The sequence below is a fragment of the Mustelus asterias genome, chromosome 20 (assembly GCF_964213995.1).
Source record: "Mustelus asterias chromosome 20, sMusAst1.hap1.1, whole genome shotgun sequence".
NCBI classification, from domain to species: domain Eukaryota; kingdom Metazoa; phylum Chordata; class Chondrichthyes; order Carcharhiniformes; family Triakidae; genus Mustelus; species Mustelus asterias.
Genome location: NC_135820.1, coordinates 2,870,050 through 2,897,313, shown reverse-complemented (window position 1 = coordinate 2,897,313; position 27,264 = coordinate 2,870,050). Strand labels below are relative to the sequence as shown.

Genomic DNA, 27,264 nt, shown 5'->3' with positions numbered 1-27,264 from the left:
AAGGGCTAGGGACTTTCCGTTGCCATTCTTCTGTGGTCAGAAATAATAACAATCGGAGCCTCAACAAAGCCTGGGTGTTCGGGGCTGAACCAGTTACACCACAAAGTATCATGCCATGCATTGAGCCAACAATTTCAAGTCTAGATTACATTCCCTCTCATTGCCAAAGGCTTCCAGGTACAGAGTAATTCTCAAATTGTTCTTCCTGTTCTGTGGAAGCTGATGAACGACAGCGGGGAGTCCCACCAGGCTGTGGCTCCGGAATTAGCGCTCGATGGCCTGGGTCAAAGGACTAGGCTTGATTGCCCCGCTCTCCAAACCGGCTCCCCTTCAGAGGCCAAATCGAGATTCTGTCCTCCTCCTCCAGCCCTCCGCCAGCTTCGCGTCGGGAGAGTCAGTGAGATTTACGCCGCAGTTGGAGGCCATTCGGCCCATCCTGGCCCTGCCTCTCCCACGACATTATCAGGCTGCTTCTCCGCCATCCGGGATTGGCAGAGCCAGAAGCTCCCTCCCCATTCAGCATCGAGAAGGTGGAAGTAGCCATCATTCTTGGCCTCCCCCCACCCCAACCCTGTTTCCCTAGCAACCGACTCCATTCCCTCTCCCGAGCAAAAGTCGGAGTCTCGGTCAGCCGACTCGCAATGTTAGTGCCAGACTTGTGTCTGTAATCAGCTTCTGACCAGGTCTCTGTGACCAGGTCTCTGTGCCATCAATAAAACCAACATTCTTTTTCTTCATCCGTGGGTCATGGGCATCGCTGGCTGGCCAGCATTTATTGCCCATCCCCAGTTGCCCAAGGGCAGCTGAGAGTCAACCACATTGCTGTGGCTCTGGAGGCACATGTAGGCCAGACCGGGTAAGGAAGGCAGATTTCCTTCCCTGAAGGACATTGGTGAACCAGATGGGTTTTTCTGACAATTGACAGTGGTTTCATGGTCATCAATTGATTCTTAATTCCCAGATCTTTTTTATTGATTCAAATTCCACCAGCTGCCATGGCGGTATTCGAACCCGGGTCCCCAGAACATTAGCTGAGTTTCTGGATTAACAATCTAGCAATAATACCACGAGGCCATCGCTTCCCCCATTTTCAAATATTTTCAACCTCCGTAACTTTGCTCAGCTTTCCCCCTTCGCACCCATCTCTTGCTGAACTGTCACATCCAAGCCCCTGTCTCTGGAGATCTCAACCATTCCAGTGCCCTCCTTGCTGCCCTCCGACATTCCACCCTCTGTAAACCTCACTAAGTTGACAAACCACCAGGATGTACATGCAGTAAGAGATCGAAACTTCACCAGGCTCTACAACCATACTATCTCTCCAACATCCTCCAACATCCTCCAGCCCCTACAACTCTCCCTATCTCTGTAACCTCCTCCAGCCCCTATAACCCTCCCTATCTCTGTAACCTCCTCCAGGCCCTACAGCCCTCCTTATCTCTGTAACCTCCTCCAGCCCCTACAACCCTCCCGATTTCTATCATCTCCTCCAGTCCCTACAACGCTCCGAGATCTCTGCGCTCCTCCAATTCCAGCCTCTTCAGCATCCCACGATTCCCATCGCTCCACCATTGGCGGCCAAGCCTCCAGCTACCAGGGGGGAGGCGCGGGGCCCTAAGCTCTGGAATTCCCTCTCTAAACCTCTCCACCTCTCTCCCTTTCTTCCTGCTCCTTTACAATGCTCTGTCAAACTAAGATCTTGGTCCTGTGGCCTAGCACCTCATCATGTGACTGGCGAAATGTTACTCGATTTCAGCCACTGTGCAGCACTTTGTGAAGCGGATGTGGGTTTGATTCCCAGGACAGAGACCTGAGCCCACAATCACAGCCAGCAATTCTAGCACTGGCAACGAGGGAGGGCCGCACTGTGGGGTTAAACAGACTTTGACTGACGGGAAGAGAACAGTGTCCCAGTCGAACTTTGGAGAAAACCAGCCATCCTTGACACATTTCAACCAGTCCCACAGATAGCTCATCAACCGGGCAACTCATCTCATTCGAATCAGAATCCCAACAGTGCACAAAGAGGCCATTCGGCCCATCGAGCCTGCACTGACCACAGTCCCACCCAGGCCCTAACTCCGTAACCCCATGCATTTACCCGACCTCCCCTCGGACACTAAGGGGCAATTTAGCATGGCCAATCAACCTAACCGGCAACTTATTCGACTGTGGGAGGAAACCGGAGCACCCGGAGGAAACCCATGCAGGAGGACGTGCAGATTCCGTCCAGACAGTGACCCGAGGCCAGAATTGAACTTGGGTGCTGGCGCTGTGAGGCAGCAGTGCTAACCACTGTGCAACACACTGTAACCTCCACCAGCCCTACAATCCTCCCTATCTCTGTAACCTCCTCCAACCCCTACAACCCTCCCTATCTCTGTAACCTCCTCCAGCCCTACAAGCCTCCCTATCTCTGTAACTTCCTCCAGCCCCTATAACCTCCTCCAGCCCCTATAACCCTCCCTATCTCTGTAACCTACTCCAGCCCCTACAACCCTCCCTATCTCTGTAACCTCCTCCAGCCCCTACAACCCTCCCTATCTCTGTAACCTCCACCAGCCCCTACAACCCTCCCTATCTCTGTAACCTCCTCCAACCCCTACAACCCTCCCTATCTCTGTAACCTCCTCCAGCCCCTACAACCCTCCCTATCTCTGTAATCTCCTCTAGCCCCTACAACCCTCCCTATCTCTGTAACCTCCTCAGCCCCTACAACCCTTTCTATCTCTGTAACCTCCTCAGTCCCTACAACCCTCCCTATCTCTGTAACCTCCTCCAGCCCTACAACCCTCCCTATCTCTGTAATCTTCTCCAGCTCCTACAGCCCTCCCTATCTGTGTAACCTCCTCAGTCCCTATAACCCTTTCTATCTCTGTAACCTCCTCAGTCCCCTACAATCCTCCCTATCTCTGCAATCTTCTCCAGTCCCAACAGCCCTCCCTATCTCTGTAACCTCCTCCAACCCCTACAACCCTCCCTATCTCTGTAACCTCCTCCAACCCCTACACCCCTCCCTATCTCTGTAACCTCCTCCAACCCCTACAACCCTCCCTATCTCTGTATCCTCCTGCTGCCCCTACAATCCGCCCTATCTCTGTAACCTCCCCCAGTAAGAGTTTAACAACACCAGGTTAAAGTCCAACAGGTTTATTTGGTAGCAAATACCATTAGCTTTCGGAGCGCTGCTCCTTCGTCAGATGGAGTGGAAATGTGCTCTCAAACAGGGCACAGAGACACAAAAATCATGTGCCCTGTTTGAGAGCACATTTCCACTCCATCTGACGAAGGAGCAGCGCTCCGAAAGCTAATGGTATTTGCTACCAAATAAACCTGTTGGACTTTAACCTGGTGTTGTTAAAACTCTTACTGTGTTTACCCCAGTCCAACGCCGGCATCTCCACATCACGACCTCCCCCAGTAACAGTGGAGTAGGAAAAACAGAATGGTGAAACTCCACCGCATCCCTGCAGTGCAGAAGGAGGCCATTTGGCCCATCGAATCTGCAGACACGAGGAGAACGTGCAAACTCCACACACACACACACTGACCCGAGGCCGGAATCGAACCCGGGTCCCTGACGGCGTGAGGCAGCAGAGTTAACCACTGTGCCACCGTGCCACCCTTCGGTCCCTTTTGGGATCTTGCTGTGCACAAAGCTGACCACCTGACAACAACTTGCAGGCTGCACAACAACAGGGCATTGTCTGTGAAGGCAGATTGTGAAACGTCGGAGGCCTTTCGAGAAATGATTCTTGCTGCTTCTTGGTTGATACCTGCTTCCTCCAGTCTCGACTGTTCTGCTCGACTGAATTTGAATGGGAAGAAAGCCTGAGGCCTAGTTGTGGCATTTTGCCACTTCACCCAAATAGGGCTGCAGCCAGATGGAACTTGAGAAACCTTTGACAGTCGTTGCACAGGCTCTCCGGGGCAGGGTGCGGGGGGAGGGGAAGCTGGAACAGGAGCAATGAGGAAGACAGGTACACTCTTTTAGTTTGTAATTCATGTCCTCACCACCATCCGCACCCCATCCCCAATACCTCCCCTCTCCCCCATAGTCACCGCCCCCCCGACCCCGTGCCCTGGACGCCACAGGGATTGCAGAGTCGGAGAGAGACAATAGGAGAGTCCCTGAATGTTATTGGGTAGAAAGGGGATTTACCTCGATCAGGAAGGAGAGGTAGGGAGATTCCCAAACCAGGGACCGGCCCCAGAATGGAATGGGGATGGGATCAGTAAATACAGATCCTGATGGTGATGGTAAAATCCTGGCATTCCACATCCTCCACACAATTTAACGCATTTAGTGCAATTAATTTGAGAGCTGCACTTGCTGCTGGCACAACCATCGTGAACAACTTCACCCCTCCCCTACACCCCTCCCCAGCACTGTCACCCCCTCCAGCCCCTACACCCCTCCCCAGCACTGTCACCCCCTCCAGCCCCTACACCCCTCCCCAGCACTGTCACCCCCTCCAGCCCCTACACCCCTCCCCAGCACTGTCACCCCCTCCAGCCCCTACACCCCTCCCCAGCACTGTCACCCCCTCCAGCCCCTACACCCCTCCCCAGCACTGTCACCCCTTCCAGCCCCTACACCCCTCCCCAGCACTGTCACCCCCTCCAGCCCCTACACCCCTCCCCAGCACTGTCACCCCCTCCAGCCCCTACACCCCTCCCCAGCACTGTCACCCCCTCCAGCCCCTACACCCCTCCCCAGCACTGTCACCCCCTCCAGCCCCTACACCCCTCCCCAGCACTGTCACCCCCTCCAGCCCCTACACCCCTCCCCAACACTGTCACCCCCTCCAGCCCCGACACCCCTCCCCAGCACTGTCACCCCCTCCAGCCCCTACACCCCTCCCCAGCACTGTCACCCCCTCCAGCCCCTACACCCCTCCCCAGCACTGTCACCTCCTCCAGCCCCTACACCCCTCCCCAGCACTGTCACCCCCTCCAGCCCCTACACCCATCCCTATCTCAGTAACCTCCCCAAGCCCCGACACCCCTCCCCAGCACTGTCACCCCCTCCAGCCCCTACACCCGTCTCTATCTCAGTAACCTCCCCAAGCCCCGACACCCACCCCTATCTCTGTAACCTCCTCCAGTCCCTACAACCATCCCTATCTCTGTAACCTCCCCAAGCCCCGACACCCACGCCTATCTCTGTAACCTCCTCCAGCCCCGACAACCATCCCTATCTCTGTAACCTCCTCCAGCCCCGACACCCCTCCCCCTCTCTGCAACCTCCTCCAGCCCCAACATCCCCTTCTATCTCTGTAACGACCAGCCCCTATAAACCTCCCTATCTCTGTAACCTCCTCTAGACCCAGCAACCCTCCCTATCTCTGGATCCTCCTACAGCCCCAACATTCCCTTCTACCTCTGTAACCACCAGACCCTAAAAACCTCCCTAGCAATGTAACCTCCTCCAGCTCCCACAGCCCTCTTTATCTCTGTCACCCCCTCCAGCCCCTCCAACCATCTCTATATCTGAAACCTCCTCCAGCTCCTACAACCATCCCTAACTCTGTAACCTCCCCCAGCTCCCACAACTCCCTATCTCTGTCACCTCCTCCAACCCTTACAACCCTCTCTATCTCTGCCACCTCCTCCAGCCCCTATAACCCACCCTATTTTTGTAAACCTCGCCCTCCCCGACAACCCTCCCTATCTCTGCAACTTCCTCCCGCCCCTACGTGCCTCTCCATCTCTGTAACCTCCACCAGCTCCTACAACCCTCCCTATCTACGTAAATTCCTCCAGCCCCTACAACCCTCCCTATCTCTGTAACTCCTCCAGCCCCAATATCCCTCCCTAACTCTGTAACCTCCCCCAGCCCGGGCATCCAAATCTCTGAAATCTCCACCAGCCCCTACAATTCTTCCTATCTCTATAACCTCCTCCAGTTCCTCGAACCCTCGCTATCTCTGTAACCTCCTCCAGCCCATACACCATCACTATCTCTGTAACCTCCTCCAGCCCCTAAAACCCAATCGCTGTAACCACTTCCAGCCGCTACAACCCACCCCATCTCTGTAACCTCCTCCAGCATCTACAATTTTCCCTATCTCTGTCACCTCCTCCAGCCCCTACAACCATCCCTATCTCCGAAACCTCCTCCAGCCCCTATAACCATCCCTATCCCTGTAACCTCCACCAGCCCCTACACTCCTCCCTATCTCTGTAACCTCCTCCGGCCCCTTTCTCTGTATCATCCTCCAGCCGCTAAACCCTCCCTATCTCTGTCACCACCTCCAGCCCCTACAACCCTCCCTATCTCTGTCACCTCCTCCAGCCCCGACAACCCTCCCTATCTCTCTAACCTTCTCCTGCCCCTACATCCCTTTCTATAGAGGGGAGATCTAATAGAGGTGTACAAGATTATGAAGGGGATAGATAGGGTGAACGGTGGGAAGCTTTTTCCCACATCAGAATGACGTTCACGAGGGGTCACGGGCTCAAGGTGAGAGGGGTGAAGTATAACTCGGATATTAGAGGGGTGTTTTTTACACAGAGGGTGGTGGGGGCCTGGAATGCGCTGCCAAGTAGGGTGGTGGAGGCAGGCACGCTGACATCGTTTAAGACTTACCTGGGTTGTCACATGAGCAGCCTGGGAATGGAGGGATACAAACAATTGGTCTAGTTAGGCCAAGGAGTGGCACAGGCTTGGAGGGCTGAAGGGCCTGTTTCCTGTGCTGTACTGTTCTTTGTTCTTTGTTCTATATCTGTAACCTCCTCCAGCCCCTACAACCTTCCCTATTTCTGTAACCTCCTCCAGACTCTAAACCCTCCCTATCTCTGTAACCTCCCCCAGCCCCTACAATCCCACCTCTGTAACACGTCCCTATCTCTGTATCCTCCTCTAGCCCCTACACCGTCCCTATCTCTCACACCTCCTCCAGCCCCTACAACTCTCTCTATCTCTGCTATCACCTCCAGCTCCCACAATCCTCCCTATGTCTGTAACATCCTCCAGCAGTTACAACCCTCCCTATCTCTGTAACCTCCTCCAGCCCCTACAACCCTCCCTATCTCTGTAACCTCCTCCAGCAGTTACAACCCTCCCTATCTCTGTAACCTCCTCCAGCCCCTACAAGCCTCCCGATCTCTGTAACCTCCACCAGCCCCTACAATCCTCCTATCTTTGCAACCTCCTCCAGCTCCCACAACCCTCCCTATCTCCATAACCTCCTCTAGCCCCTACAACATGTGTATGGGCGGCAGGGTAGCACAGTGGTTAGCACTGCTGCTTCACAGCTCCAGGGACCTGGGATCGATTCCCGGCTTGGGTCACTGTCTGTGTGGAGTTTGCACATTCTCCTCGTGTCTGCGTGGGTTTCCTCCGGGTGCTCCAGTTTCCTCCCACAGTCCAAAGATGTGCGGGTTAGGTTGATTGGCCAGGTTAAAAATTACCCCTTAGAGTCCTGAGATGCGTAGGTTAGAGGGATTAGCAGGTAAATATGTGGGGGTAGGGCCTGGGTGGGATTGTGGTCAGTGCAGACTCGATGGGCCGAATGGCCTCCTTCTGCACTGTAGGGTTTCTATGATTTTTATAACACTCCCCACCTCTGTCACCTCCTCCAGCCCCTTCAACCCTCCCTATATCTGTCACTTCCTCCAATCCCTACAACCCACTCTATCTCTGTCAACACCGCCAGCCCCTAGAACCCTGCCCATCTCTGTCACCTCCTCCAGTCCCTAAAACCCTCCCCATCACTGTAAACTCCTCCAGCTCCTACAACCGTCCCTAGCCTCCTCCAGCCCCTACAACACTCCACATCTCTATAACCTCATCCAGCCCCGACATCCCTTTCAATCTCTGTAACCTCTCCCAGCTCCCAAAACCCTCCCTGTCTCCGTAACCTCCTCCAGCCACTACAACCCTCCCTATCTCTGTAACCTCCTCCAGCTCCAACTACCCTCCCTATCTACATAGCCTCCTCCAGCCCCTACAACCATACTATCTCCGGATCCTCCTCCAGTCCCGACATCCCTTTCTATCTCTGTAACCTCCTCCAGCCCCTACAACCTTCCCGATCTCTGTAACCTCCTCCAGCCCCTATAACCCTCCCTATCTCTGTAACCTACTCCAGCCCCTACATTTGGGTAGCACAGTGGTTAGCACTGCTGCCTCGCAGCGCCAGGGACCCAGATTCGATTCCAGTCCCGGGTCACTGTCTGTGCAGAGACCTTGTCTGCGTGGGTTTCCTCCGGGTGCTCCGGTTTCTTCCAACAGTCCAAAAATGTTCAGGTTAGGTGGATTGGCCATGCTGAATTGCCCCTTAGTATCAAGGGGATTAGCAGGGTAAATACATAGGGTTACGGGCATAGATCCTGGGTGGGATTCTTGTCGGTGCAGGCTTGATGGGCCGAATGGCCTCCTTCCGCACTGTGGAGATGCTGTGATATGGTTCTATCTTTCCTTCAATAAGGGGACCTAAATTGCACATAATATTCTCTGGTGGCCTCACGAGTACATTTGTAGCAACAATACTTTTACGCTCAAAGAACAAAGAACAGTACAGCACAGGAAACAGGCCCTTCGGCCCTCCAAGCCTGTGCCGCTCCTTGGTCCAACTAGACCAATCGTTTGTATCCCTCCATTCCCAGGCTGCTCATGTGACTATCCAGGTAAGTCTTAAACGATGTCAGCGTATCTGCCTCCACCACCCTACTTGGCAGCGCATTCCAGGCCCCCACCACCCTCTGTGTAAAAAACGTCCCTCTGATGTCTGAGTTATACTTCGCCCCTCTCAGCTTGAGCCCGTGACCCCTCGTGATCGTCACCTCCGACCTGGGAAAAAGCTTCCCACTGTTCACCCTATCTATACCCTTCATAATCTTGTACACCTCTATTAGATCTCCCCTCATTCTCCGTCTTTCCAAGGAGAACAACCCCAGTCTACCCAATCTCTCCTCATAGCTAAGACCCTCCATACCAGGCAACATCCTGGTAAACCTTCTCTGCACTCTCTCCAATGCCTCCACGTCCTTCTGGTAGTGCGGCGACCTTGTCGAGCCCCTTGGAAATATAATCCAGCCATCCATGTGACTACTGGATGGGGCTTCAGGGCCTTGCTCATTGGCTGAGCTGTACCTCACTCAACACCGCCCCCAGGTGGACACAGCCTATCATTGCAAGCGTTTGCTAATTTTAGCTTCAAGGAGTCACTGGCTGAGGTTTACTTATGTCAGTGGTTCCCAAACTTTTTTCACTGGGCCGCACTTTCGGAATAAAAATTTGCTCGCGCCACACTGAATTTTTTATTGATAAGAAATACATTTTTTTTAAAACAACTCCTAGCAGTGCTTGATTCATAACATAGAACACAACTACTTTATAATATGGTCATGGGACATCCAGCAAGTATAAAACAATGCTTGTTTAAACCATGTTTAAATGTTTCTTTGATTGTCCTTCAATCTTCCCGCCACACTTGCCATCCCCTCTCACCGCACCAGGGTGGCGCGCCGCACCCTTTGGGAACCACTGACTTATGCCATCTGCCTGTGGCACATCCTGATGCAGAAGCAATTTTGCCACACCCAACCTCCCACAGCTCATCGAAGTATATATTAATGATTTGGAGTAAGGAATACTGTGCCAAATTCGCAGATGATTCAACGGTCGGAGGAACGGCAGGGGTGGGTCAGGAAGAAAGAAATAGTTTACAGCAAGATAATGACAGGTTGAGTGAGACAGTTGGCAAATGGAATGCAATTTGGGAAAATTGTGAGGTGGTTTCCAAAACGAAGGTGGATTATTATTTAACTGGAGAGACTGCAGAAAGCTGTAGCACGAAGGGAGTTTGGGCGGGGGAGGGGGGAAGGAGGGGGGAAGGAGGGGGGGGTTCCCTTGTTCATGGAACTCAGGAAGCTAGCGCGCAGGAGGTGATATGGAGGGTAAACGGATTGCTGGAATGTAAAGAGGTGTTGCTGCAACTGTACAAGGTACGAGTGAGGCCACATTTAGAATACTGTGCACAGTTTTGGTCCCCTTCTTTAGAATCATATTATCATTAACATACAGAGGGATCTGGGCGTGCAGGCCCTCAGTTCCCCTACAAATGGCAACACAGGTTGCCAGGGTGATTTAGAAGACATAAAACATAGAAAAGCTACAGCACAAACAGGCCCTTCGGCCCACAGGTTGCGCCGAACATGTCCCTATCTACGAGGCTTATCTATAACCCTCTATCTTAGGTGAAGGTGGTGAAGAAGGCATATGGCATGCTTGCCTTTATAGGACGGGGTATAGAGTATAAAAGCTGGAGTCTGATGATGCAGCTGTATAGAACGCTGGTTAGGCCACATTTGGAGTACTGCGTCCAGTTCTGGTCGCCACCCTACCAGAAGGACGTGGAGGCGTTAGAGAGAGTGCAGAGAAGGTTTACCAGGATGTTGCCTGGTATGGAGGGTCTTAGCTATGAGGAGAGATTGGGTAAACTGGGGTTGTTCTCCCTGGAAAGACGGAGAATGAGGGGAGATCTAATAGAGGTCTACAAGATTATGAAGGGGATAGATAGGGTGAACGGTGGGAAGGTTTTTCCCAGATCAGAAGTGACGTTCACGAGGGGTCACGGGCTCAAGGTGAGAGGGGCGAAGTATAACTCAGATATTAGAGGGACGTTTTTTACACAGAGGGTGGTGGGGGCCTGGAATGCGCTGCCAAGTAGGGTGGTGGAGGCAGGCATGCTGACATCGTTTAAGACTGACCTGGATAGTCACATGAGCAGCCTGGGAATGGAGGGATGCAAACGATTGGTCTAGTTGGACCAAGGAGCGGCACAGGCTTGGAGGGCCGAAGGGCCTGTTTCCTGTGCTGTACTGATCTTTGTTCTTTGTTCTTACGAACTTCCATGAACTTATCCAAAAGTCTCTTAAAAGACTCAATCGAATCCGCCTCCACCACCACTACCGGCAGCCGATTCCATGCACCCACCACCCTCTGAGTGAAAAACTTACCCCTAACATCTCCTCTGTACCTGCTCCCCAGCACCCTAAGCCTGTGACCTCTTGTGGCAACCATTTCAGCCCTGGGTAAAAGCCTCTGAGAATCCACTCTATCAATACCCCTCAACATCTTATACACCTCTATCAGGTCACCTCTCATCCTTCGCCTCTCCAAGGAGAAAAGACCAAGTTCTCTCAACCTATCCTCATAAGGCATGCCACCTAATCCAGGCAACATCCTTGTAAATCTCCTCTGCACCCATTCTATGGCTTCCACGTCCTTTCTGTAATGAGGCGACCAGAACTGGGCACAGTACTCCAGGTGGGGTCTGACCAGGGTCCTATACAGCTGCAGCTTATGTCCCGATTTCTAAACTCAATTCCTCTGTTGATGAAGGCCAGTATTCCATACGCCTTCTTAACCACAGCCTCTGCGATGCTGCTTTGAGCGTCCTATGGACCCGGACCCCAAGATCCTTCTGATCTTCCACACTGCCAAGCGTCTTACCCTTAATATTATATTCTTTCATCCTATTCGACCTGCCAAAATGAACCACCACACACTTATCTGGGTTGAAGTCCATCTGCCACTTCTCCGCCCAGTCTTGCATCTTATCTATGTCTCGTTGCAACTGCTGACATCCCTCTACACTATCCACAACACCTCCAACCTTTGTGTCATCAGCAAACTTGCCAACCCATCCTTCCACTTCCTCATCCAGGTCATTTATAAAAATCACAAAGAGCAAGGGTCCCAGAACAGATCACTGGGGCACCCCACTGGTGACCGACCTCCACTCTGAAAAAGACCCATCTACAACCACTCTTTGCCTTCTGTGGGAAAGCCAGTTCTGAATCCACAAGGCAATGTCCCCTTGTATCCCATGCCCCTTCACTTTCTCAATAAGCCTTGCATGGGGCACCTTATCAAACCTTAACAAACATATGGCCTGCATCAGCCGGGGCATTGAGTACAGGAGTTGGGAAATGATGTTGCAGCTGTATAAAACCTCGGTAAGGCCGCATTTGGAGTATTGTGTGCAGTTCTGGTCGCCACACTACCAGAAGGATATGGAAGCTTTGGAGAGAGTGCAAAGGAGGTTCACCAGGATGTTGCCTGGTCTCGAGGGTGTTGGCTATGAGGAGAGGTTGAATAAACTCGGATTGTTTTCACTGGAAAGACGGAGGCTGAGGGGAGACCTGATAGAGGGTCTACAAAACGATGAGAGGCACAGACAGAGTGGATAGTCAGAGGCTTTTTTCCCAGGGTGGAAGTGTTAATTACAAGGGGGCACAGATTCAAGGGGGAAAGTTTAAGGGAGGTGTGCGGGGGAAGTTTTTCACACAGAGAGTGGTGGGTGCCTGGAACGCGCTGCCAGAGGAGGTGGTGGAAGCAGGTACATCAGCAACATTTAAGAGGCATCTGGATGGGTACATGAATGGGGAGGGAATAGAGGGATACGGACCGAGTCAGGGCAGAAGGGTTTGTTTAGTTTAGACGGGCATCATGATCGGCACAGGCTTGGAGGGCCGAAGGGCCTGTTCCTGTGCTGTACTTCTCTTTGTTTTGTTCCTTATATAGCTTTATCTGAAACCAAGATCAAGCTATCCCACTCCCTATCATCCTGGTGTGCTCCATGTGCCTATCCAATAACCGCTTAAATGTTCCTAAAGTGTCTGACTCCACTATCACTGCAGGCAGTCCATTCCACACCCCAACCACTCTCTGAGTAAAGAACCTACCTCTGATATCCCTCCCATATCTCCCACCATGAACCCTATAGTTATGCCCCCGTGTAATAGCTCTATCCACCCGAGGAAATAGTCTTTGAACGTTCACTCTATCTATCCCCTTCATCATTTTATAAACCTCTATTAAGTCTCCCCTCAGCCTCCTCCGCTCCAGAGAGAACAGCCCTAGCTCCCTCAACCTTTCCTCATAAGACCTACCCTGCAAACCAGGCAGCATCCTGGTAAATCTCCTTTGCACTCTTTCCAGCGCTTCCACATCCTTCTTATAGTGAGGTGACGAGAGCTGCACACAATATTCCAAATGTGGTCTCACCAAGGTCCTGTACAGTTGCAGCATAACCCCACAGCTCTTAAACTCCAACCCCCTGTTAATAAATGCTAACACACTATAGACCTTCTTCACGGCTCTATCCACTTGAGTGGCAACCTTCAGAGATCTGTGGATATGGACCCCAAGATCTCTCTGTTCCTCCACAGTCTTCAGAACCCTACCTTTGACCCTGTAATCCACATTTAAATTTGTCCTACCAAAATGAATCACCTCACATTTATCAGGGTTAAACTCCATTTGCCATTTTTCAGCCCAGCTTTGCATCCTATCTATGTCTGTTTGCAGTCTACAACAGTCCTCCACCTCATCCACTACTCCACCAATCTTGGTGTCATCAGCAAATTTACTGATCCACCCTTCAGCCCCCTCCTCTAGGTCATTAATAAAAATCACAAAGAGCAGAGGACCAAGCACTGATCCCTGTGACACTCCGCTAGCAACCTGCCTCCAATCCGAAAATTTTCCATCCACCACCACCCTCTGTCTTCGATCAGACAGCCAGTTACCTATACAATCGGCCAACTTTCCCTCTATCCCACACCTCCTTACTTTCATCATAAGCCGACCATGGGGGACCTTATCAAACGCCTTATTAAAATCCATGTATATGACATCAACTGCCCTACCTTCATCAACACACTTAGTTACCTCCTCAAAAATTTCAATCAAATTTGTGAGGCACGACTTGCCCTTCACGAATCCGTGCCGACTATCCCGGATTAATCCGCATCTTTCTAAATGGTCGTAAATCCCACCCCTAAGGACCTTTTCCATCAACTTACCAACCACCGAACTAAGACTAACCGGCCTATAATTACCAGGGTCATTTCTATTCCCTTTCTGAAACAGAGGAACAACATTCGCCACTCTCCAGTCCTCTGGCACCATCCCTGTGGACAGTGAGGACCCAAAGATCAAAGCCAAAGGCTCTGCAATCTCATCCCTTGCCTCCCAAAGAATCCGAGGATACATTTCATCAGGCCCAGGGGACTTATTGACCTTCAGTTTATTCAAAACTGCTAGTACATCCTCCCTCCGAACATCTACTTCCTCCAGCCTATTAGCCTGTAACACCTTCTCTTCCTCAAAAACATGGCCCCTCTCCTTGGTGAACACTGAAGAAAAGTATTCATTCATCACCTCGCCTATCTCTACTGACTCCATACACAAGTTCCCACTACTGTCCTTGACCGGCCCCAACCTCACCCTGGTCATTCTTTTATTCCTCACATAAGAGTAAAAAGCCTTGGGGTTTTCCTTGATCCGACCCGCCAAGGACTTCTTATGCCCCCTCCTCGCTCTCATAAGCCCCTTTTTCAGCTCATTCCTTGCTAAGTTGTAACCCTCAATCGAGCCATCTGAACCTTGTTTCCTCATCCCTACATAAGCTTCCCTCTTCCTTTTGCAAGACATTCCACCTCTTTTGTGAACCATGGTTCCCTCACTCGGCCATTTCCTCCCTGCCTGACAGAGACATACCCATGATCACATCTTGTTATGGCTCCTGCTCTGCCCAAGAACGCAAGAAACTACAAAGGGTTGTGAACGTAGCCCAACCCATCACGCGAACCAGCCTCCCATCCATTGACACTTCCATTTTGGAAATGCTGGCTGCTTTTCCAAATTCTGGAAAAGCAGCCAGCATAATCAAGGACCCCACGCACCCTGGACATTCTCGCTTCCACCTTCTTCCGTCAGGAAAAAGATACAAAAGTCTGAGAACACATACCATCTTCCCTGCTGCCATCAGACTTTTGAATGGACCTACCTTGTATTAAGTTGATCTTTCTCTACACCCTATGACTGGAACTCTACATAGAAACTAGAAGCAGGAGGAGGCCATTCGGCCCTTCGAGCCTGCTCCGCCATTCATTTTGATCATGGCTGATCATTAAATTCAATATCCTGATTCCCCCCATATCCCTTGATCCCTTTAGCCCCAAGAGCGAAATCTAATTTCTTCTCGAAATTACACGTTTTGGCCTCAACTACTTTCTGTGGTAGTGAATTCCACACATTCACCACCCTCTGGGTGAAGAAGTTTCTCCTCACCTCAGTTCTAAAAGGTTTATCCCTTATCCTCAAACTATGACCCCTAGCTCTGGACTCCGTCACCATCGAGATCATTCTTTCTGAATCTACCTTGTCTAACCCTGTTAGAACTGTATAAATTTCTATGAGATCCCCTCTCACTCTTCTGAATTCATTCTGCACCCTCTCCTTTCCTTCTCCCCTATGTACTCTATGAACGGTATGCTTTGTCTGCATAGTGCGCAAGAAACATTACTTCTCACAATACACGTGACAATAATAAATCAAAGTCAAAACACATAAAACCACACCAAACTCTGCAAATTCAGAAAATGTTTATTACTTATATAAAAAAAAGATAATTTAGAACTCATCCAAGATATACAAAATATTTCCCGTACCATAGCTTTACCAGGACATAGACAGCACTAGCAATTCCATCCGGAAGTAGTGAGGAGAATTTGAACTGGCCAACCGGCCATGGAGATGAGTTTTAAATCTCACCTTGTCTTACAGCACTCACTCACTCACTCAGCCAGGATAGGAAGTAGCAGCGGGACTCAAAGGCGTAGTAATTCCTCATAGTGTCATTTTGAGCACAAGCACAGAAACGCAGACAAATATATCGCGGAACATAAACTATTCACATTTCTTTATTCTTCGAGCAGAATTAAAATTCAGTGTAACGTGCCCTGTGACGGTTTCACTGGGTTCCGCAACCCCTTAGTGTCAATGCTATTCCATAGAATCATGGGATCCCAACAGCACAGGAGGCAGCCATTTGACCCATCAAGTCTGCACCCACTCTCCGCAAGAGCATCCCACTCAGGACCACACATCCGCCCTATCCCTGGAACCCCACGTATTAGCCGTGGTCAATCCACCTAACCTGCACATCTTTTAAAGGGTTCCCTTAAAACCCACCTCACGATTGGCCTGTTGGTCAGTCGGTGCTAATATCTCCTCATGTGGCTTAAATTGTGTCTGATCTTCACTCTGGCGGGGAACCTTGTGCTTTGTCGCCAAGGTTGAGGTACTTTTGAAATTGATCAGCAAAATTCAGGGTCGAATGTTGTTTGCAGGGGTAACCACCAGATGGCAGCATTACTCTACCAGGCAAGGAGTGATTATTTTTCATTTCAGTTGTTAGAAATTTCCTCACCAAGGAAACTATGTAGAAATTTGGGTCGTTAATGATCTGCCAATTCTTTACTGTGTAGATATCTTATTTTTTTTACTGAAAATGATCATTGAGGGCCAAACATATCGTGGTTTCCATTTGATTTGGGAAGTTAAGTGCTGAATGGGGGTTAGTCCAGGTTTTGATTCACTGTCTGAGGCCCTCCTATCATTCACAAGCCGAGGCAATGGGTTGCATCCACAACTCCGAGTCAAAGGTTGTTTGCTTGAGTTCCTCTTGGGACTGGTGTCCCTAATCCATCCAAGCCCCAGCACTGATGGAGTGCCGCACTGTCAGAGGGACGGCACAGAGGGAGTGCTGCACTGTCAGAGGGTCAGTGCTGAGAGAGTGCTGCACTGTCAGAGGGACGGCACAGAGGGAGTGCCGCACTGTCAGAGGGTCAGTGCTGAGAGAGTGCCGCACTGTCAGAGGGTCAGTGCTGAGAGAGTGCCGCACTGTCAGAGGGTCAGTGCTGAGAGAGTGCCGCACTGTCAGAAGGTCAGTACTGAGGGAGTGCTGCACTGTCAGAAGGTCAGTACTGAGAGAGTGCCGCACTGTCAGAGGGTCAGTGCTGAGGGAGTGCTGCACTGTCAGAGGGTCAGTACTGAGGGAGTGCTGCACTGTCAGAAGGTCAGTACTGAGAGAGTGCCGCACTGTCAGAGGGTCAGTGCTGAGAGAGTGCCGCACTGTCAGAGGGTGAGTACTGAGGGAGTGCTGCACTGTCAGAGATGCCATCTTTAAGATGAGACATTAAACCAAGGGCTCTGACTGCACCTCTCAGGAGGGCATCAAAGATCCCAGGGCCACTATTTTGGAGATGAATGCTGGAGACGGGGGGAGGGAGGATTCCCCAGGGGCCTGGGGCTGATAGTTATCCCTCAATCATCGTTTGATGGTCTGGGAGAGAACACTTGCTGTGTGCAAACTGCTGACTCCGTTTCCCTATATTCCAGGTCATGACCGGGCGTCACAGCCAATGAATGGGCTTCTGGCAGTGCTTTGGGGGACTCGAGGTTTGAAATCTCCATCTCAAAATAAAATTCCTTTCACCTCCACTGAAATTCCCAAAAACATTTCCCTTTTAAAATTCATGAGGTGTTCGGCAGTCCCCTGCCATCTCCCTGCTTGGGCATGCAGGGACAGACCGGTTCCAGGCTTCATTCCCGGCCTACGTGGGAAGATCTGAGATTTAATTAGTCACTAGTCCACAACAGAATCAGCAACCTGGCTTTAAAAAAAATACTTTTAAAATGTTCACTCCTTGAAATCTTGGGAGGTTTTTAATTGAATTCTGGATGGCAGGAGGGGACTGCATGGTACAGAGTTAACATGGACAATAGGCCTGTTGTCAGTTGCCCGGGGCAACCATCCTGAGTCGTGTTCAATTCAGTCTCGGATAGTAAAATGACGGTGTTTAAACCCAGTCTGAGATCACAGGCAGGACAGGAATAAATATGGAGCGGCCTTCCCCTCTGGTAAGAGCCTCAGTAACACAGAGGCCGCAGACAGGAACATTGGGAAGGACCTCCAGGCCTGAGAGAGGGTTGGGAGGAGGGTGGGACTAGCGGGGAGGAGAAAGGACTGGTGAGGGGGCTTCAGTCGTGTTGCAGAGACAGGGAGAAGCTGGGATCGTTCTCCTCAGAACGGAGAAGGTTAAGGGGGAGATTGAATGGAGGCGTTTGAGGAAGGGGGTTTGGATGGAGTGAATGAGGAGAAAGTGTTTCCAGTGACAGGAGGGTGGGTAACCAGAGGGGGACACAGATTGAAGAGAATCGGGGAAAGAACCAGAGGTGTACAAGATTATGAAGGGGATAGATAGGGTGAACAGTGGGAAGCTTTTTCCCAGGTCGGAGGTGACGATCACGAGGGGTCACGGGCTCAAGCTGAGAGGGGTGAAGTATAACTCAGATATTAGAGAGATGTTTTTTACACAGAGGGTGGTGGGGGCCTGGAATGCGCTGCCAAGTAGGGTGGTGGAGGCAGACACGCTGACATCGTTTAAGACTTACCTGGATAGTCACATGAGCAGCCTGGGAATGGAGGGATACAAACGATTGGTCTCGTTGGACCAAGGAGCGGCACAGGCTTGGAGGGCCGAAGGGCCTGTTTCCTGTGCTGTACTGATCTTTGTTCTTTGTGGGGGAAGATGAGGAGAATTTGTATTTACACGCAGCGAGTTGTTGTGATCTGGAAGGCGCTGCCTGGAAGGGAGCTGGATGCAGATTCAACAGGAACTTTCTAAAGGGGCAACTGGGGAAATACTGGAAGGGGGAAAATTGACAGGAAGATGGGGAAAAGAACACGGGGCGGAGGGCAGTCAACTTGATTGGACAAATCTTTATGGCACAGGGCATAATGGGTCAAATGGCCTCCTTCTGTGCTGTAATATTCTGGAAGAAGCTCTGTCGCTGGGAATAATATCCCTAAAACATAATACTTATTAAAAACAATTTAAAATAAAAATGTAGTTGCGATACCCCAACCCCCCACATTTATTTCTGATTCGAACCCTTTTGCGCAGCTTAATGGAAATTCAATCTGGTTCATCTTTTCTCCAATACGAAGAGTGAAACATTTTTAAAATAAATAATTCCATGAAACGTGTTTCCATCTGACGGAGTGGGAAGATTGCGAGGATTGATTTTCCTGATGTATTGTTTTGCCTGAAGCTGCACGGGCCTCAGTTTTAGCACAAGCAAAAAAATCACCCAGAAAATGAATTTAAAAATCAAATCAGATTTAGATAAGAAAAAAACATTCAACTAAACGGTAATGAAAATTAAATTGGATTATTCCTAAATTCCAGGTTAGGAAATGATGGGTTTTCCATCCCACGTGTTTCGATTGCTTTTGGACTTCCAAATATATTCACTGCTCCTGGTTACACCAACACATTGCACAATGCCAGAGTCACTGAGATTAGTAGGTTGTAATTCTCTGTAATACTGGCGGGCTCCACCCAGCTGTCAGTGTAGCGAGGACACGCAGGCACACATAGTACATGTATGTACATGCACACACACACAGCACTGGACACACACACACAGCACTGGACACACACACACACACACACACACACACACAGCGCACCAGGTATATACACACACGCACACACACACAGCGCACCAGGTATACACACACGCGCACACACACACAGACAGCGCAGGCTCACAGTACTGGGTACACACACACGCGCACACACACACACAGACACACACAGACACACACACTCGCTCCACACTCTGCCTGTGTGCAGGCTTCACAGAGACCAGTGAGAGGGGACTGAGAAAGGCAATAATCTATAGTTATTGCAACAGGACATTCCAGAAGCTTGCGTGTGATACACACCACAGTTGGATAGCCTGCTGGCACTCGTGGTTAACAGGCACACCCGAGGGAGAGGGGCTGGAGGAAACTCATTCCCTATTGAATCACCTCACTCCCCATTGCGTACCCCATACCCCCCCATTGAGTACCCCATACCCCCCCACTGCCCCAATACCCTCCCACTGCCCTACCCTAAACCCCCTCAGTGCCTCAGAACCCCAATACACCAGAACCCCCAAAAGCCCCCACTGTCCAGAACCCTCAAAAACCCCCACTGCCCCACCCCAACACCCTCCCAATGCCCAGGACCCCAGCACCCTCCCAATGCCCAGGACCCCAGCACCCTCCCAATGCCCAGGACCCCAGCACCCTCCCAATGCCCAGGACCCCAACACCCTCCCAATGCCCAGGACCCCAACACCCTCCCAATGCCCAGGACCCCAACACCCTCCCAATGCCCAGGACCCCAACACCCTCCCAATGCCCAGGACCCCAACACCCTCCCAATGCCCAGGACCCCAACACCCTCCCAATGCCCAGGACCCCAACACCCTCCCAATGCCCAGGACCCCAACACCCTCCCAATGCCCAGGACCCCAACACCCTCCCAATGCCCAGAATCCCAACACCCTCCCAATGCCCAGAATCCCAACACCCTCCCAATGCCCCTCATCTCCCTCAGATTCCGGATCAACCACTGGGCGATGCCAGTGGAGGGAGGGGGGAATTTGAACAGGGGGCAGGGGAGGGGTGGGGGAGTCAGTTCAGAGCTGTTATCTCTCATCGTATTAGCCTGAAGTTAATCAGTTTACAGCGGCAAGTGGGAACCACCTTCCCGGAGCAACTTAGTCACTCATAAACGTAGTGTATGAGAGATTGGCGCGTTCCATTGGTAGAAACAAGGACAAAGAGGACAGTTAACAGCCCACTGGTCTCTGTCAACTATTGCTGGCTCTCAAGTAACCATTAGTGTTTCGTAGCATTGGCCATATTCAGAGGCAAACATGGATCTGAGAACTGGACAGTTCCTGTAGCGAACGGACAGTGAAAGTTTATCCTTCACCCAGCATGCTCCCCTTTTCCCATGCTCACCAACCCCCCCCCCCGGGTGGCCAACCCTCAGGGCATAAATCTTCAAACTCCCCCCCCCCTGCCCCCACCCACCCCCCCCCCCCCCCCCCAGTTCGACAGCAAGGCTGTAATTCAGGCTTTGCGGCCTAGTTTCTGCTCAGAGCCTCAGTCCCAAGCGAGGACCAAGATCAAATGGAGAACCATGGAGGGTTGAAGGAAGGGTGGGTGGAAAGGAGGGGTAAGGGGAGGAGAGGGGTAAGGGGAGGAGAGGGGTAAGGGGAGGAGAGGGGTAAGGGGAGGAGAGGGGTGGGAGGATGGAGGCATCCCGAGAGATCTCCACCTACAGGGCAGGAGGTCAAACCTCCCCTCAGATTCAAAGCCCCGCAGGAGGTAACAAATCTCCAACCCCCGCCCCAAAAAACAAAGCATCAGTGTAATAATCTGCGGTAATGTTGTTGATTAGGAAGAGAAAGGGAAGATGTTGGCCCATAGTGAGGAAAGGCGCTTATGCAGAGAGGAGCCTGAGGCCTACACGTACATTCCCTTTGACACAAACTCCTGGCTCTTGCGATGCTCAGGCTCTGGATAAGACAGCTCGTTGTAAATGGGGTTCTCTTGCTCAAGGTAGACTCCAGGTAGCGTTTCGTTCGGGGACTTCAGGTCCATATTGACGTCAGGTTCATCATAATACTGGGTTAGTGTCTACCGAGAGAGAGTAAGCCAATGGTTAACAATCCAATCACTTCCCTCTATCCTATCTCTGTAACTTCCTCCAACCCCTACAACCCTCCGTATCTCTGCAACCTCCTCCAGTCCCTACAACCCTCTGCAACCTCCTCCAACTCCTACACCCCTCCCTATCTCTGTAACTTCCTCCAACCCTCCCCATCTCTGTAACCTCCTCCAACCCCTATAACCCTCTGTAACCTCGTCCAGCCCCTACAACCCTCCCCATCTCTGCAACCTCCTCCAGCCCTACAACCCTCCCTATCTCTGTAACCTCCTCCAGCCCCTACAACCATATCTCTGCAACCTCCTCCAGCCCCTACAACCCTCCCTATCTCTGTAACCTCCTCCAGCCCCTACCATATCTCTGCAACCTCCTCCAGCCCCTACAACCCTCCCCATCTCTGTAACCTCCTCCAGTCCCTACAACCCTCCCTATCTCTGTAACCTCCTCCAACCCCTATAACCCTCTGTAACCTCGTCCAGCCCCTACAACCCTCCCCATCTCTGTAACCTCCTCCAGCCCCTACAACCTTCCCTATCTCTGTAACCTCCTCCAGTCCCTACAACGCTCCCCAACTCTGTAACCTCCTCCAGCCCCTACAACCGTATCTCTGTAACCTCCTCCAGCCCCTACAACCCCCCCTATCTCTGTAACTCGGTGCCACGCAGAGGGGGGCCTCTGGTTCTTTTCCCGATTCTCCTCAATCTGTGCCCCCCTCTGGTTACCCACCCTCCCGCCTCTGGAAACACTTTCTCCTCATTCACTCCATCTGAAACCCCCTCGAACATCTCGATTCAATCTCCCCCTTAACCTTCTCCGCTCCAAGGAGAACGATCACAGCTTCTCCCAGTCTCTCTGACAGGAACTGATCTCTCCCTATTACACAATCCCTACAGTGCAGAAGGAGGCCATTCGACCCATCGAGTCTGCACCGACCACAATCCCACCCGGTCCCTATTCCCGTCACCCAACATATTTACGCTGCTAATCCCCCTGACACTATGGACAATTCAGCATGGCCAATCACCTAACCCGCACATCTTTGGCCCGAGGGGAAACCAGAGCACCCGGAGGAAACCCATGCAGACACGGGGAGAATGTGCAGTTTCCACACAGATAGTGACCAGAGGTCGGAATTGAACCCAGGTCCCTGGCACTGTGAGGCAGCAGTGCTAACCATTGTGCCATCCTTGGGAACATTCTCCTCCGCACCCTCGCCGAGGTCCTGGAGTTTGACCCCACACTCCAGCTGAGGCCTAAGCGAGGTTTATAAGTGTTCAGCACAATTTCCTTGTTTTGATGCTCTGTAGTTCTGAAATAAGTCTCCTCAACTGGTCTAAACATCTTCAAGGATGTTAGTACAGGTACATCCATGTTCCTCCGCCCCCTATGAATTGTCACTTGCGTCCATTTTTCTTTATCCGCCCGACTAAACAAGTCACTGCACACTTTTCTATTTTAAATCAACCGCGTCTCTCTCTCTCTGTCCCAGGGGGAGTGACACTTACCATTCGATTATCGTCCTCGGTACCAGTTTCATAGTAGTTGGTATTCAAGGGGATGTTCTCCATTTTGTCCACGTCAGCTTTCTCAACCTGAAGAAGTGCAGGGTTAGTTTGAAATCGGTGACAAAAACAACATCCGTGTTCAGAGAGAAAACGAGCCCCGCACCAGCGAGAGGTGCCATCCACACACCCTCAGTGACATCCACACACCCCCTCTCGCTCCCGCTCTGCCAGAAAGCGGTCAGCTCAAATCCCCCGCTCCAGAGACCAGGGCTCGGAATCCGGGCCAACACTCAACCCTCCCATAGTGGGACCGCACAGCGGTTAGCACTGCAGCCTCACCAGGCCCAAGGCTGCTCCGCGCGGCCCCGAGGGTGCTCCGCGCGGCGCCGGGGTCCCTGAGGCTGCTCCGCGCGGCGCCAGGGCCCCGAGGGTGCGCCGCACGGCGCCGAGGTTCATGCAAACTCTGCACGGTGCCGAGGGGCGGGGCCCCAGGGAGCGCCTCACCATCAGAGTTGCCACCTTTTTACGAATACAACAGTAGATCGGGGCTCTGAAGGAAGGAGAGATAAAAGATTGTGTTGCGCGATCGGAGGATACCTGCCAACCAACACCACCAAACAAAAGCAGGTCGGCATGAGCAGATGATCGCGCAGCTACTTGTGGGATCTTGCTGTGCACAAAGCGAGTTCCCCCCCCCGTTCCTGCACGTCCGAAGATATTTAACCAGCTGTGCAGATTCTGGAGCCAATCGGAGGCGGAGTTTGGGTTCTATAAGCACAACTGGCTTCTCTCGGAACAGACGGAGAACTTCTCAATTCTGAAAATACCTTTGCAATTTCTTCCAGATTTTTCTTTGGAGGAGGCGGCTTGTAGCTGGGGGGCTCGAAGCTGCAACAAACAATAAAAAAATATTAGATCTCATTCTCTTTTCAAAAAACAAAATCTGAGTGACAAGCTACATCTCTGGAAGCAACGTTCCACATACTTTGCCAGGACCCGATTTTCTGTTTGAAAGATGGTCACCATGGAGACTTATCGAGTTAGAGGCTGGAAGTGTGAGTCTGAGATTGCCCCCAATGTGTTAGATACTTGGCGGACATTGGGGCGGGGGTCAAAGGGCATTGTGGGCAGCCAGGAAAGAGGACTTGGGGCCAAAATCAGATTAGCTGTAATCTTATCGAATGGCAGAGCAGGGGCTCGAGGGGCTGAATGGCCTAGCCCCTGCCCCCAATCCGTGTGTTTGTATGCTGAGGAGCTCCCACTTCCAATTGTCCCATTAACAGTCCCACGCTTTGCTCCTGACTTCATGGTAACACGCATGTTACAATGGACAGTCCAGGTCAGCTATAAGGTCATAGAATCCCCACAGTGCAGAAGGAGGCCATTTGGCCCATCGAGTCTGCACCGCCCACAATCCCACCCAGGCCCTATCTCCATAACCCCATGTATTTACCCCAGCTAGTTCCCCTGACACTAAGGGGCAATTTAGCACCTAACCCACACATCTTTGGACTGTGGGAGGAAACCCACGCAGACACGGGGAGAACGTGCAGACTCCACACAGACAGTGACCCGAGCCGGGAATCGAACCCGGGTTCCTGACCATGCCGCCCTCATATGATAGCAGAGGACGGTTAGCCCCATTGAGGTGGGAGGGGAGTCACACTGAGGTCCAGAGCAGGGACAGAAGGCACATTTCCTGCCTTCAGAAGCGCCATTGGTGAATGGGATGGGATTTGAAAGCTGAGAATCCTGGCCACCCCCTCTTCCCGAGGGCCACTTCCAGTCCCAACAGAATCAAAATGATTGTGGCCTTGGAGGGATTCGAACACAGGTCCTCCGGCTAACTGGTCCAGTGACATCCTCCTCTCTTCCTGGCAGCCTCTCCCACCCAGTGCGATGGGAGAAGGAAAACAACTGGAGTGTCCTTTCCAGGGTACAAACTGTCCGGAGACCCGGGTCCACCTGAACCTAAACAGCAGGGTCTCCCTCCCCGGCTGGGTCCACAGGGATGGAAAACACAAGGATGGGCACCAGCTCGGTACGGAGTTGGCGGAATGGTGACAGACTTAGACATCATCTTGGCAGCACGGTGGCACAGTGGTTGGCATTGCTGCCTCACAGCTCCAGGGACCCGGGTTCGATTCCCGGCTTGGGTCACTGTCTGCGTGGAGTCTGCACGTTCTCCCCGTGTCTGCGTGGGTTTCCTCCGGGTGCTCTGGTTTCTTTCCACAGTCCAAAGGTGTATAGGTCAGCTGGATTGGCCATGGTAAATGTGTGGGTTACAGGGATAGGACCTGGGTAAGATGCTCTGTCAGAGAGTCGGTGCAGACTCGATGGGCCAAATGGCGTTTTCTGCACTGGAGGGATTCTATGAATCTATGATATTGTTCCCCCACCCCCCTCCCTCCCACACACCCAACTTTCGGCTCCATTACCATTTTCTGTTGGGGTTTACTCCCTCAGTGGTCTTGTGGCGCAGTGGGGTTAGCGGCCCTGCCTTTGAGCCAGAAGCTCCGGGTTCAAATCCCACCCAGGGCTCGATGGTCGAGGAAGGAGCGTTGATAACATGGCACAAAGGGTGAGTATCAGATCCTTCCAAACACACCAATAGCTGGCTGGAAGAGTGGGAGAGATGCCTGATGTGGAGTGATGTCCCTCGATCACTAAGCCCCCTGGTGACAGACTCGTGACCTGTTCAAGAAAAAAACTCTTGCTGTGGCAGCAGCTGAGTGTCTGCCACGAGGTGCGGGATGAGAAACAACAGTGAACAACTCTCCTGGCCTTCAACTTTCCAGAGGCACCAACAAGGCACTGGAGGGGTGGCACGCTAGCACAGTGGTTAGCGCTGCTGCCTCACAGCGCCAGGGACCCAGGTTCGATTCCCAGCTTGGGTCACTGTCTGTGTGGAGTCTGCACGTTCTCCCCGTGTCTGCGTGGGTTTCCTCCGGGTGCTCCGGTTTCCTCCCACAATCCCAAAGACGTGCTAGTTAGGTGGACTGGCCGTACTAAATTCTCCCTCAGTGTATCCGAACAGGCGCCAGAATGTGGCGACTAGGAGATTTTCATAGTAACTTCATTGCAGTGTTAATGTAAGTGTAATGGCTCCAATTAGGCCACTGAGGTTGGCCTATTGGAAGATAAAGTTAAAGTTTATTAATTAGTCACAAGTAGGCTTACATTCACATAGTAATTAAGTCACTGTGAAAATCCCCTGGATGAACTCCCTGATTAAGGAGTCAATTGATGGGCCAATCAGGGAATATTTTCCTTGTATTTAACTGGGAGTGTCAGTTCCTCTGGCACTCCCGAAGGTCGACCGCTGACTGATAGCACTCTGCGTACTGCTGTCGGAATTGTAAGTGAAGGGATTTCTGCCTCCAAAGATTTATTACAGTAAGCCTACTTGTGACAATAATAAATAAACTTTAAACATTTAAATATTCACCCATGGGAGTTAAGTTCATGAGTGTCAGGGAGTGTCCAGAAGCTGGTGGGCATGGGAGGGGAGGGGTGGGGGGGCGTTGGGGTGCTCCGAAAGCTAGTGGCATTTGCTACCAAATAAACCTGTTGGACTTTAACCTGGTGTTGTTAAACTTCTTACTGTGTTTACCCCAGTCCAACGCCGGCAGCTCCACATCATGTCCAACAGGATGGCCAGATTACTGCGGCACTCTCTGCCAGCCCTTCCAACGCTGTTTATAAATGCTGGGACTCTCCAAGTAGACCGTCATTCGCCTGAGAAGATTGAATAGCGTGGGACTGCTCTACATCCTGAAGGTCACTGGGCCCGAGGGGACGACCTTCCCGTTAATTGGTACTGGGTATATATCAGAGGTCAGGAGGGTAAAGGTCAGGGTTCAGCCCACCTGGTCACACTACCACCATGACTGAAGTCCACGCCCACTCCATACTCACTCATCCACATCCTCATTTGCATTCTTCCTTTGCCTCTTAAATATCAGCACCGCTGTCACCAGCACTGTCAGAATGACGATCGCGGCAATGATCCCACCAACAATAGCTCCAGTTGTCGATCCAGATTCCAACGGACTCTCTGAGACATGGAGAGAAAATAAATTAATCATCGCTCTACACTGTCCCCATCAAACACTCCCAGGACAGGTACAGCACGGGGTTAGATACAGAGTAAAGCTCCCTCTACACTGTCCCCATCAAACACTCCCAGGACAGGTACAGCACGGGGTTAGATACAGAGTAAAGCTCCCTCTACACTGTCCCCATCAAACACTCCCAGGACAGATACAGCACGGGGTTAGATACAGAGTAAAGCTCCCTCTACACTGTCCCCCATCAAACACTCCCAGGACAGGTACAGCACGGGGTTAGATACAGAGTAAAGCTCCCTCTACACTGT

At 51.7% G+C, this 27,264-nt stretch overlaps 1 protein-coding gene across 1 annotated transcript in view; it reads right to left on the bottom strand.

Annotated features, from left to right (window-relative positions):
- Positions 1-20,755: 20,755 nt before the first annotated feature.
- The window catches only part of LOC144508729 (uncharacterized), a 45,945-nt gene continuing 39,436 nt past the window's right edge, over positions 20,756-27,264 (bottom strand). The window contains exons 4-7 of the mRNA XM_078237037.1: positions 26,805-26,943; positions 23,714-23,774; positions 22,887-22,973; positions 20,756-21,350 (exon numbers count right to left, since the gene is read on the bottom strand). Coding sequence (XP_078093163.1) covers positions 21,177-21,350; positions 22,887-22,973; positions 23,714-23,774; positions 26,805-26,943 — 461 coding nt within the window. The 3' untranslated portion in view covers positions 20,756-21,176. The remainder of the gene's footprint in view (positions 21,351-22,886; positions 22,974-23,713; positions 23,775-26,804; positions 26,944-27,264) is intronic.